Source organism: Balaenoptera ricei, chromosome 3 (genome assembly GCF_028023285.1).
Source record: "Balaenoptera ricei isolate mBalRic1 chromosome 3, mBalRic1.hap2, whole genome shotgun sequence".
NCBI classification, from domain to species: Eukaryota; Metazoa; Chordata; class Mammalia; order Artiodactyla; family Balaenopteridae; genus Balaenoptera; species Balaenoptera ricei.
In genome coordinates, this window is record NC_082641.1 from 30212554 (window position 1) to 30225594 (window position 13041).

Here is a 13041-nt window from a genome sequence, read left to right on the forward strand (position 1 = left end):
CCATTTGACTATGATGTGCCTAGGTGTGGTTTCCTTTGTATTTATCCTGCTTGGATTGGCTGAGTTTCTTAAACCTAAAAGTTGATATTTTTTGCTACATTTGGGAAATTTGAGAACATTATTTCTTTAAATATTTTTTAGCCAAATTCTTTCTTTTTGTTCTGGAACTCTAATTGCATATTTATCTATCCCCTTGATATTGTCCCACAGGTCAATAAGACTTTCTTTCTGTTGTTTTAGACTAAATAATTTCTATTGATCTATCTTCAGCTTCACCAACCTTTTCTTCTGCCTTCTTCTATCTGCTATTAAGTCCATCCCATACATTCAGTACATTTTTAAAAACTTTAAATTTGTACTTGTCAGTTATAGTATTTTCATTTTGTTCTCTTTTATAGTTTCCACTTCTCCACTAAGATTCTGCATTCATTCAATAATTATGACCATATTTTTTTGAACATATTTACAAAAGCTGTTGAAAAGTTCTTTTCTGCTAGTTCCAACATCCAGGTCTCCTTGGGGTCAGTTTCCATTGACTGCTTTTTGTCTTGACTATTTGTCACATTTTTCTATTTCTGCTCTTTTGTAGTAGCTTTTGAATGTAGGAAGGACACTATCGATAATAGGGTGGTTTGTTTATTGATTGATTGATTGATTGGATTCTGATAACTTCCTCTGGCAAGTGTTAATTTTAACTCAGTTAACTTGGCCAGATTAATCTCCAAATTCTTCTTTTGAGGCAGCACCAAAAATATCTTGTTAGTTCCTTCTAGAGCCATCTAGCTATTGCCATGGTTTCCTTGGATTTTCCTCCACAACTGCACAATTAAGGGGACATATAATAATTTAAGCAGAGTTTATATGCAGACTTAGTGTCTTCTATGTCTAAAGTTTCCTCATTTCTAGACTTTTCTCCCTTAAAAATACCCAGCCACTCAGGCCAACCGAAACTCTGTCCTCTAACTTCTCAAGATGGTAAAACTGTGGCCTTCTGTTAGATTCTAAATGCCCATCATAATGTGACCTCAGAAGTGCCTTCAGATAAAACAAAACAAAACAAGCAACCTAGAAACAAGGATCTAATCCACTCTTTTCTAAAGAATTAAATTCCCCTAGTGTCTGTCTGCTTTTGGTTATTCTCCAATGCTTTTAAATAGAATTTTCAAAAATATCTGGCTCAAAGTTTTTAGTAGTTATATGTTGATGGTTAGTGCAATATAAGTTACTCTGCCACTACTGGAACTAAAACATACTTTCTTTTTAAAATAGGAATTTTTTAAAAGAGTACAATTTGGAGCTTTTGATGTGGTCGCATAGTAGGCAACATTCTCTTTTCTTCAGTTTCCTGAAAGCCTGATTTTAATTGGGAATAGGAGGTCACAGAAGTAACAGAATTCGATTCCTAGAACATTTAATCTAAGGAACATGGGGAGAAGGGTTGATTTTAAAGTCTGTTGATGAGTTAAAAGTGGAACTCAGCCAAAATTACCTATGAAAATTCCCAAATTACCCATTAAGTGTATATGGTTTTATGTATATAATCCTTTAGACTATTTTATTATTTCCTTTAATGCTTTTTTGGTCAATATTTCTTTACAGGCTTTATTTTTTCAATTTATTCCTGCAGGACATCAAAAAAAGAAATTACCTTCCCATCTAAAGAAAGTACTTATCTTCTAATAATCAGTTATTACAAGACAAGAATTTTCCATTATTTTCATGAACATGCTTTGACTATTTCAGGTTCAATTGCATCTAATGCCTGAGTAAATCAATGCTGATTACAATGGCAGCAAAAAGCTATTTTATTTTAATTCTCTCTCTCTCAAATATGCATCTACCCTATGGACAAATTTAAAGCCACACAAATGAAAAGTGGATGTGATGCTATTCCTTCTATACAGAAACTCCTACTTGAATTAAGATAAATTCCTTTTTTGTTTCTACAGTGGGGCCCTTTTGGAGGTAGAGTGCCTGAGTTTTAATAAACTGCAAGGGATGTATCTCATCAAGACTAAGAAATTCTTACTGATTGGAGACAGTAAAATATGTGTGAAGCTTGGAAGAAAAAGCGTGACTTGCAAAAAAATGAACATAGTCAAAATAGGTAAGAAGTTGTATATAGAGGTACGTTGCCATTTTTCAGATATCGGAAGACAGATATCTGTGTCTGAACTTTCTGTATGTTAAAGTAGACAAATCATGAAAACTATTTACAATAGAAAATATCAAATTCTCTAATGCATATAATTTCTTAAGAGAAATGAAAGTTTGAAGCTTATGCTATTTATTCTTACTGTGAGAGAACTCTGAGGGTCTTCAAACTGAGCTATGAAAAAGGGTGATTGACACAGATTGCAGGAAGAGTTCATCTGTGTGAAGTGTCTAACTGGAGCTGGGCCTCCTATACTTCACCCACACACGTCTTTTCCTTCCTCACCTTACCTTTTCCTGAATTCCTTGTACTCTTCTCCCCACATACCTACCTGTGAATGTATTTAGCAAAATTATCAAGTTATTTTTAAAAGTAAATATGCCTTCTGTATTAGAGTTCTCCAGAGGAACCAGAACCAATAGGATAGATGGATATACATAGATACATAGATGATAGATAGATAGATAGATAGATAGATAGATCGAGAAAATGAGATTCATTTTAAGGAATTGACTGTCATGATTGTAGGGGCTGGCAAGTCTGATATCTGTAGAGCGAGCCAGAAAGCTAGAAATTCAGGTGAGAGTGGATATAGTGGTTTTGAGTCCAAATTCCAGAGGGCAGACCAGGCAGTCTGGAAACTCAAGCAGCGTTTCTATGTTGCATTCTTAAGACAGAATTGCTTCTTCTTCAGGGAATCTCAGTGTTTGCTTTTAAGGCCTTCATCTGATTGAATGAGGCCTACCACATTTTAGAGAGTAATTATTTTACTCAAAGTCTCCTGATTTAAATGTTAGTCATGTCTTTAAAAAAAAAAAAGTACCTTTAGATTAGTGTTTAGCCAAACAACTGGGGACCATAGCCTAGCCAAGTTGACACATGAAATTACCATCACACCCTCCTAGGGGACTTACTATTGAGGAGTGATGCATAGTTATATCTGATTCGGCCTAGAATATATATATTAAGTGTAATATGTATGTAGAATATACATATTACACTTGGCCAGAAAAAGTGATAATTATTATAATCCAAAAAAAGTACAATTTGAATTGCTAAATTTATCTATATGTTTCCCTTGGTTCTATATAATATCCATATACATAATAATATGAATTATGGATTTCAGTAAATCCATTCGATTATCTGGTTGTAAGTCAGCATTAATTACCAATTCACCATTCGGTTACCAAGCAAATAAAATTATCAGAAAGACTGGGAATATAGACACAAAAAGTTTCCCATTACTTACAGATTTATCACACTGAGGTAAATAAGGTTCTTTTTCAAAACCTCAGAGATACCTGGTAGAGGGGAATGTCTAAGCCAGTTATGATATATCAGTGCAATGGAATCCTAACTTCTTGTATTCATTCTACCTATGGAGATTTACAAGTGAAACGACATATGTGGGGAGAAAACTGTTCAAAGTGATTGAAGAGGTGCATTCTCTTTCTGGTTTTAAATACTATGGCTCTGTCTCTCTCTGTTCTCAACCCCCTCCCTTCACCCTCCTAAAAGAAAATTAAAGGTAAGAGAGCAATACTCGTTAGAGATGACAAAGAGAAACTTGGAATCTAGTCTCAGTTTTGGACCACTAATATAGTAAAGGGCAAAAGCAGAAGTTCCATGTTTGAACAGTCATCTTGTAGAAAAAGCAGAGGGAGAGTAGAAAAGAGACATTAGGCACAACCAGTGTGAGTGCTTAGGGGGGGTGGCACGACAGGATATCTCTGAGTATCGGGACACAAGCAAGCTGAGTTTTGGTCATTTGGAGACCAGGCTGCTATGGATAGATGTTCAGTTTGTGCACAGGGCACTATATCTAGAAGTTCATCATTTACATTGCAAATACATATTCACTCTCAGAGAGCAGGCAGAGAGGGCAGAGACTCAGTCCTGTGACAGAGTCCTGAAGCCCCAGGGGGGAGCCCATTCTTACAAAAACCCACCCCGGCACAGAGGCCCACATGCATCCTAGTGCATGAGCATGGGAACCCTCGGGCACACACACAGGCTCTTGGTGGCAGTCTGCCCCATCAGACTCCCCGGATCTCATATGTCCAGTGCTCTTCGAAGGCCACATTCTGTACCACCCAGCAGATGGAAAACCTGAGCGGCCGCCTCCTCTGAGGGACCAGAGCAGAGACAGGGCGTGCACTCTGCTGGTAGCACAGGTCTACGAAGCGGTGCTGTGAGCACCTCGGGGCTTTGGAAAGCGCGCCCGGGCAAGCAGGGTGAGCTGTGGTGGAGACGTGTCTCCCAGTAGCACCGTCTTCTGGTTCCTGATGCGACAGTTCATTAATAGAACTGTCATTTAACTAAGTTGAAATTGGATGCTGCTGATTAAAACCCAGAGCCAGAACTCCCCTGCCGCCACCCCTCCCCTCACTCACAACTCCTTCTTTAGGCGCGGGTCCCCAGGAAGGCTGCAGGGGCAGCTTCTGTCTCCCCCCTTTTCTTGTCAGGGTAAATTCATATAATAGTTCAAGCTGTGCCAAGAATAAATTAACTTTTTTAAGATGTTGCTTGAGGAATGAGCACCTTTTTCTCATTTGCTCAAATGTACCATTGGGTTTAGAAGCAGACCTGTGTGGGGAGAGCCTGAACAAGCCAGTGGGAGAGAGCTGAGCACAGAAACAAAAGCTCAATGAAGGAGAGAGAGTTCATTTGTATCATTTTTTTTTTTAGATTCTGCATATAAGTGATATCATATGATATTTGTCTTTCTCTGTCTGGCTTACTTCACTTAGTATGATCATCTCCAAGTCCATCCATGTTGCTGCAAATGACATTATTTCACTCTTTTTAATAGCTGAGTAATATTCCATTGTATATATATATAGCACATCTTCTTTATCCACTCCTCTGTCAACGGACAGTTAGGTTACTTCCATGTTTTGGCTACTGTAAACAGTGCTACAATGAACATTGGGGTGCACATATCCTTTTGAAGCATGTTTTTCTCCAGATATATGCCCAGGAGTGGGATTGCTGGATCATATGGTAGCTCTGTTTTTAGTTTTTTAAGGAACCTCCATACTGTTCTCCATACAAATGAACTTATTTACAAACCAGAAACAGACTCACAGAATAAACTTAGAGAATGAACTTATGGTTATCAGAGGGGAAGGGGATGGGAGAGGGATAGATTGGGAGTTTGGGATTGACATGTACACACTGCTATATTTAAAATAGATAACCAACAAGGACCTAATGTATAAATAAATAAATTTTTAAAAAAATAAATAAATGAAGGAGAGTGAGACTCAGGATCAGACAGAATTGGATTTACATCTTATTAACTCATCCTATGGGGGCTGAACTTAGCTAATTAACCTCTCAGACTCAGCTTCCTCATCAGTATACTGGCAATGAGTGAGTTTTGATGCAAAATGGCATAAGTTAAGCACTTGGCACTTAGTAAGTATATAATCAACATTAGTCTGTTCTTCCCTTAATTCTTCCATTATTGAGAGGCCTTGGGAGATGGGGATGCAGCAAGGGATTCAGTGTCAAAGGTTTTGTTGAGAATGTGAATCTTAATCATTTCCTTGAATGGCAGGTAGAAACTGGCTTGGCTGGTGTCAAAGGACTGACAGTTTTCTCTGTTGGTCTGTTTCTCTACACCCACTACCTTTCCTCCTGCTTCCCTTTGGGGTATCTTCCCTGTTTATAGTGCATCTAAGGGTAAAAAAGGGTAAACTTCCCCTTGCAGAAGACATCCAAGGGTAAAGAAAGAACCACTTCCTCTTCTTCAGCACCTCTGGGGAAATCAAGGCAGGAGACACTTAGGAAGCCACCACTACAAGCAAGTGATTATGACAAGGGGGCCAAACTCCACCACATGAGCTCATTTTACTGGGTCAGCAAGTCAGTCTTAAAGCCCAGATCATATAGCCTGGAATCCAGCTCAGTCTACTGCGTGAAGTTGTGATGAACACACACTCCCTCATTAACAATAGGTTTAGGTTAGATTTTAACCTATGCATCTCCCAATCTCTGTCTGAGATCAGCCATGCAAACAAGTGGCTGCCCCATCCCTAGACAACTAAGTTCCCAGGCTTTAGTGAAAGAACAGCAAAGAGGACAAGACAGGGAAACCCCAAGTCAAGGGTGGGAGGTGGCCTGACACACATGTGCTCCTAAGATTTCAGTACCTTTCTCCGGGTTTGTTCTGCCTGAAATAATACCTCTCTCCCTCCCACAGTATTTCATATATGGTGCCTCTGATCCTAGGCAGGTAGACAGGAGGAAGAAGGCAGAGAGGAGTTTAGAGCTAATGCAAACAAGACTGAAGGAGCAGGCAACCTGCAGTCACACCAGAAGTTACGAGCCAGGGCCAGGATGCAGATCCCCAGTTTCCATGTAACTGAGATGAAGTGTAAGGCCCCAAGTTTTATCAGAATAATGAAGACTCAAAGTTCAAATTCTCCTGCTTTGGAGCTAGTTAGTAACAAGTCCTCTAGTGCTCAAAAGGGGAAGAGAATGTGTTTTTGCGTTTAATTAGCACTAGCTCCTGTAACCAATACGCCCTAAAACATATATCTCCAACACCATAAGTTTATTTCTTGCTCATGTAAGAGCCAAAATGGGTGTTTCTAACCTGTGGGTGGTGTTCGTTCAAGCAACGTTCAGGGCTCCTCCATCCTGGGGCTCCACTCTCTTCAACATATGACTCCAAGTGGCAGAAGGGGACTGAGCATGGGGTCACACATGTGGGGTTTCTGGGCCAGGATGGGAGGTGGTGCACATCACTTCCGCCCACATCCTTCACAAGAACACACCCAACTGCAAGGGAGGCTGGGAAATGTAGTCAGGCTTTGAACCGGGAAGAAGAAGAAATGGTTTTTACTGACCCAGAAAAGGAATGTGATTTTCAGAGTAGATGAACTTTAAAAATTATAATTATTTCCTTGACTACCCTATAGAATGACCTCATTTATTTTTCCTTTTCAGTTAAACCTGAGGCTCCTTTTGACATAAGAGTCGTCTATCGCAAGGGAGCAAATGACTTTGTGGTGACATTTAATACGTCGCACTTACAAAAGAAGTATGTGAAAGAATTAATGCATGAGGTAGCCTACCGTCAGGAAAAAAATGAAAATGATTGGATGGTATGTAGGTCAACTACATTTATACATTATAAAATTTATGAAGATGTATATAAAAATATCTTAATAAATAAGTTATATATATAGATTAAAATATATAAATATATAAAACTGTAAAATAGAAACTTCTTAATGCTACTTATTTTATAGTCTCAGAGGTACATTTACCTGGGGTGGGCCCCTAGCAATTTTGTGTTCAAAATGTGCCTTTTACTAAAAGAAGTTCTCCAAAGTGTAAAATGTTTAGGCCTCGCAAAACCTGGATCTTCTCTGTCTCCTTTCTTGTCCTAGCTCTCATTTTTTTCTTGCCCTATTTTTTGTCTTTATAAAGTTTCTAAATGAAATAGTTGGACTAACCATTATAGACTGAGATCAAATCCGTCCTCTTTATCTGGGGGCCTGAAAAAGAATCACATTTAGCGCAACTCTCACAGGCAAATCAGGCAAAAAAAAAAAAAAAAAAAAAATCACCAAGCTGTAACCACAGTCTGGTTTATTGGAGTTGTGGGAACAGCCTGAAGTAAGTAGGAGAGGAGGTGGAATATTTTTCTTCATTTTTTTTAAGCCTGAGTTCTTAAATCCTTGAAGTAACAGCTTAACTTTTACCCTTCATAATCTGGGTGGTTAAACTCCATGAGTCGCTGCGGTTGGAATGGTCTGGCGCTCCTCACAATCTGTTTTGGGGAGAAGGCAGGAGAAAATTAGGATGTCGCAGGGTTTCAGGTTCCTCTGAAGTCACTGGATTAACTTTTGTCCTTTTTGTACCGCACGAACAGAAAATGGATAACAGTTGCTTTCTCAAGGGGAAATGAGATTCTACTTATCCATACTGTTCTCTTTTCTCAGTCCACGATCAGTCTTGTGTGTTTGCAATTTGCTGCCTTACACTACTTACATAAGTATAATGCCCACGCCAAACCCCCTTCTCCCTCCTTCTATTCCCACTGACAGACAGGCACACACACGCGCTCACACACACACACACTAGTAGGCTCCTTTGATCTTGACCTCTTCCAGTCTTTATCTGAAAATTGCATCAGTGGAAAAGCAGAGAAAGGAAGGATTTTGAATAAATGGTACCAAGACAATCAGTTTACTGGGGAAAATTAAGTTTAATGCTTAACTTGCTCCATGTAACAAAAAAATTAAAATAGAAGATGTTTTAAGGAAATTATGTTAAAGTGAAACTCTAAACAGGCTAAAACATTTACAGGTAAATGTTTATATAATCCTGAGATGAGGAAGAACATTCTAAACATAAAAACAGTAAAAGAAAGCAAAAGATGGAAACATGTGACTACATAAAAATAAAGGTTTGTAAATGTCAGCATACACAATAATCGAAATCGTAAGGCAAATTGGAAATTAGGCTTAAATTACCACACATACAACTGACAGATGGTTAATATTCTTAAAATATAAAGAGGTCTTATGAATCATTAAGAAAAGGACAAATATGACGATAGAAAAATTAGCAAGAAAGTTGGAAATGTCTCACAAAATAGGAGATATGTAATTTCAATAAGTATAAAAAACTAATAATCAAATAAATCTAAATGTAAATAACCATTGGTATTACTTTTTACCCATCAAATTGATAGAGTACTTTTTCCTCTTAAGGATGACACACGTTATTGGAGAGACTGTGTCTCTATATTGCTATTCACGATGTAGAATTATATCTTTCCAGAGGAAAATGATTCTTGCTCACTAACCTTACCATTCCCTTTCATCTCTCTGTGGGATGTGAAATGGGAGGGAAAGAAAAAGAAGAGTTTAGAGTGTGGAAAGGAAGGCCGGAGCCTGGGAGTGATTTATACCCTCCCTGACTGGGAGAGCCCAACTCACTTGAATAAAGATAACGACCCATTTTATCACTGCCCTCCTTGACCACTTGCAGCATTGTTTGTGAGCTCACACACTCTGCCCCAATTCTGCTGCCAACCCCTCCACATCAGAGCTCCTTTCTCTAACAAATATGAGAGAACCTCAAAAGAATGTCCACATGACTAAAGACACTCAACTTGAAATGATTTGGGAGATGTGAGCACCGCCTCTTTTTCCACCTTAAAAATGTAGTGGCCTTTTTTTGCTCTTCAGCACATGAATTTATCCAGTACAAAGTTGATGCTCCTACAGAGAAAGCTACAACCCAATGCAATGTATGAGATTAAAGTTCGGTCCATCCCTAACACCAACTATTTTGAAGGCTCCTGGAGTGAATGGAGTCCAAGTTTCCACTTCAGAACTCCAGAGACCAATGGCCCAGGTGAGAAGTGACTAGAGTCTGTTCCCCCCCGTAGTGCTTTGCATGTCAAAGTCTGTGAGCGACAGTGAGAGCCAGAGAGATGAAACAAACCCACAAGTTAGGACTCCCCAGAGGGCATTCTTACACTTTCTTTGAAAAATGACCTGCCATCTTTGCCCCTTTTGTGAAGAACGAAGAAGGGGTGGGAGGAGGGCTCTTGGTCGCTGATCAGCTGATGTAGGCTGTCTGGACTGTACTGTCCTGGGCACTCCTAGGAGCCACTAGTTCTGAATAAAATTCCCACCCACTACCTCTAGTTTACCAATTCAGACTGAGATCCCAATGGCCGGTCCCTCCAAGTCCCTCTAGGGAATACCATAGAAGGTGGCAGATGGGTAGGCTGGTGTGGCTTTCCCATGCCTCCTTTTCTAGAATAATGAAGATATCCTGGGGGTCTAGGAACTGAGAACAGCCAGAAGAACCAAAGGGCACAGCTCAGGCAGACCAGTGGGGACCCAGAGCACCCCACATATACCTTCCCTTTGGGGGCTGCGCGGAGCAGCTCTGCTGCAGCAGCCTCCCGTCCTTACCCTGGGACTTGCTGAGGCTGTAGGGAAGAGCATCTCTCAGCTTCCCCCTGCTCCGCTTCTCTCTCTTGGCGGTGGAAGTTAGCCAGGGAGTGCTGCTGTCTTTACTGTTAGGTCACTTTTAAATTCCAAGTGACAGATGTTCTGGACTTGGTCACCTAAGTCGGTGCTGAAACCGTGTACAAGCTCCTGTGTCCTTGTCTTTTGAAGCGAAAGGCTGACTCAAGAGTTAATGATTGAGGAATGTGAAGGTGTAGAAACAAAGACTAGCTATTTGGGCTGGGGAGCTGGTAACACTTTATAGATTATAAATCCGCCACATCTGCCACCGAACTCACGGTTCCCTGAGAGATACAGATAAAGGCCTGACACACATTCCAAGTTGTTTTTAACAGGAAGCACACCCCTACCAGATGAAAACTGCTGACCACAAGAACGTAGACCCTAGACTGGTTTGAACCAGAAGGTTAATGGTGCTGACTCCCTATTTCCTCACCACCAACCAATCAGAAGAATGTCTACCAGCTGACCACGCCCTGCTCCTTGAACACTATAAGACTCCTCACTACCCCCACCAGGGTGGGGCACGTAGTCTTGAGGGCATTAGCCCGCCGTGGCCCCATTTGCTTGGCAAAGCAATAAAAGCTACTCTTTTCTAGTTCACCCAAAACTCTGTCTCCACGTTTCTATTCAGCACCGGTGAACAGAGGCTGTTTCAGCAACGGCGTCACTTACTGAAGCCCAAATTCCCCCATAAAAGCTAATACATCATCCTGTTTACTGAAAAGCAACTTTCAAGAAATAATAAATGGGCCCAAGTTACTAAATAAACTCAAAGCATACTGAAAGTCTCCCCCACGGCACGCTTCATGATTGCTAACCAAGATCTATCCTTGCCTTCCAGGGGAGATGGATCCTGTTTTACTAATTATCAGCATTCTGAGTTTCTTCTCTGTGGCTCTGATGGTCGTTCTGGCCTGTGTGTTGTGGGAAAAAAGGTGAATTTCTTTAACTAATCAAGAGAGTGGTTATGTGGGATTCCAGACAGAGCTCTAGTCCTATTTATTGATGAGAAAACTACAAAGGGGAATAAGGCATTTCAGGAATTGCAGTGCCCTATAACCCTCCTCATCCTCAGGTGCTGGTGAATTTCCATAGTTAATTTCACAAGAGGTAAAAATATATAAACTGAACATAGGGCAAATCCTCCCCGCAAACCTTTCCTCCCAAGTGTCCTCAGTGGGTGAGAGCCATCCCTCCAGAATGCCTGGGTAGCTGGAGGGACCCATGGGAAATGCAGAATGTTTTTGAAGTCTTAGCTTTCAGCACACAAATTCACGAGACTTTTGCATTCTACCCCATGATAGGGCCACGCTTGTTTCATCATTTAGACATGCATCAGTCGAGTTATTAATGTTCTAGGAAGATGCCCTCAGCACAGGGTCACATACACGCCCCCCGCCCCAAGATACTCCAGTTTCTAAAGTACCACCCTAAAGCAATTTCCCTGTGTAACTTTGAAAATATGTCTCTCTTCCACCAAAATCAGAGCAGAGGAGTTGCTGCCAATGAAGAGAAAAGAAAGATGGCAAAGCCTATTTTGGGGAGTAGATGAACAGATCAGATTTTAGTTTCATAGCTACATCACTGCCAAGACCTATTGTTCCTTTTCTCCAGGGCTCTTTCCCAGGGGCGTATCACTGCTGTCTGGTTCACAGAGTAGATCGCTGACAATGGTCTCTGGTCCAACTCCTCCATGGGCTGGTGGGACTCTGAGGCCCAGAGAAAGCAAGTCACTTGTCCGAGATCATCCACCTAGTTGTGGCAGAGCCAAGGCTAGGAATCTGCTCTTCTGACTGCTGGCTCAGAGTAAGTGGGAAGGTCTATTGTGCTTGCTTCCTCCACCATTCATTTCATCTTCAATGTCCTTTTATTTCAGAATTAAGCCTATCATATGGCCCAGTATCCCTGATCATAAGAAGACTCTGGAACAACTGTGCAAGAAACCAAAAAAAGTGAGTGCTTCTGGTGCTTCTATCACTATGTCAGAGACATCCCAGCAGCCAAGAATGATATTACAGGATGAGGAACGGCTGAACCTCAAGTGTCGGTCTTTTGTGTATCACATAACTAGGGTCCCTCATAAGATGCCAGCTGCAGGTTCCTGGAGGTGGGAAACTAAAATGACATACAAGTCTCAGAATTTCCCAGACTTCCCCAGGGATGGAGGGCATGGCAAGTGGTCACTTCAGACCCTGAAGTATCACAGCACCTCCAGAGGCAAAGAGTCAGCTACAACATGTGGGTAATTCTCTGACATACCCTGGTAAACCCCTGTTGGAAAGTTCTTGAGCTCTTTTCCTGAACAGAACATTTGCTAATGTGTCTCTCTGGTGCAGTCTTAATGCTTCTCTCTTTTTTTTTTTGGTGCAGAATTTGAATGTGAGTTTCAATCCTGAAAGTTTCCTGGACTGCCAGATTCATAACGTGGATGGCATTCAAGCTAGAGACGAAGCAGAAGGCTTTCTGCAAGATCCTCTTCCTCCACAGCTAGAGGAGTCTGAGAAGCAGAGGCTCCGAGAGGGTATGCAGGGCCCCAACTGGCCCCCCGAGCATGCAGGCATCAGCCCAAAAACTTTCAGAGGAGAGTCGTCATTCAGATGCCTGGCTGGGAACATCAGTGTGTGTGACGCCCCTGGGCTCCCCTTCTCCAGGTCCCCAGACTGCAAGGAAGGTGGAAAGAATGGGCCTCTCCTGTACCAAGACCTGCTGCTTGGCCCTGGAACTACAAACAGCACCCTGCCCCCTCTGTTTCCGTTCCAACCCGGAACTCTGACATTGAACCCTGCTGCCCAGGGGCAGTCCATCCTCACTTCCTTGGGATCAAGTCAAGAAGAAGCCTATGTCACCATGTCCAGCTTCTACCAAAACCAGTGA

The 13041-nt window shown here is 41.3% G+C and overlaps 1 protein-coding gene across 2 annotated transcripts in view; it reads left to right on the plus strand.

Annotated features, from left to right (window-relative positions):
* IL7R (interleukin 7 receptor) overlaps positions 1 to 13041 on the plus strand; it is a 33872-nt gene extending 20831 nt beyond the window's left edge. The window contains exons 3-8 of one of the 2 annotated variants that reach the window (XM_059916237.1): positions 1950 to 2107; positions 7115 to 7272; positions 9370 to 9538; positions 11009 to 11102; positions 12044 to 12119; positions 12538 to 13041. In XM_059916237.1, the coding sequence (XP_059772220.1) occupies positions 1950 to 2107; positions 7115 to 7272; positions 9370 to 9538; positions 11009 to 11102; positions 12044 to 12119; positions 12538 to 13041 (1159 nt within the window). Of the gene's footprint in view, positions 1 to 1949; positions 2108 to 7114; positions 7273 to 9369; positions 9539 to 11008; positions 11103 to 12043; positions 12124 to 12537 lie in introns of those variants that run through there. The other variant, XM_059916238.1, reaches the window with a different exon arrangement.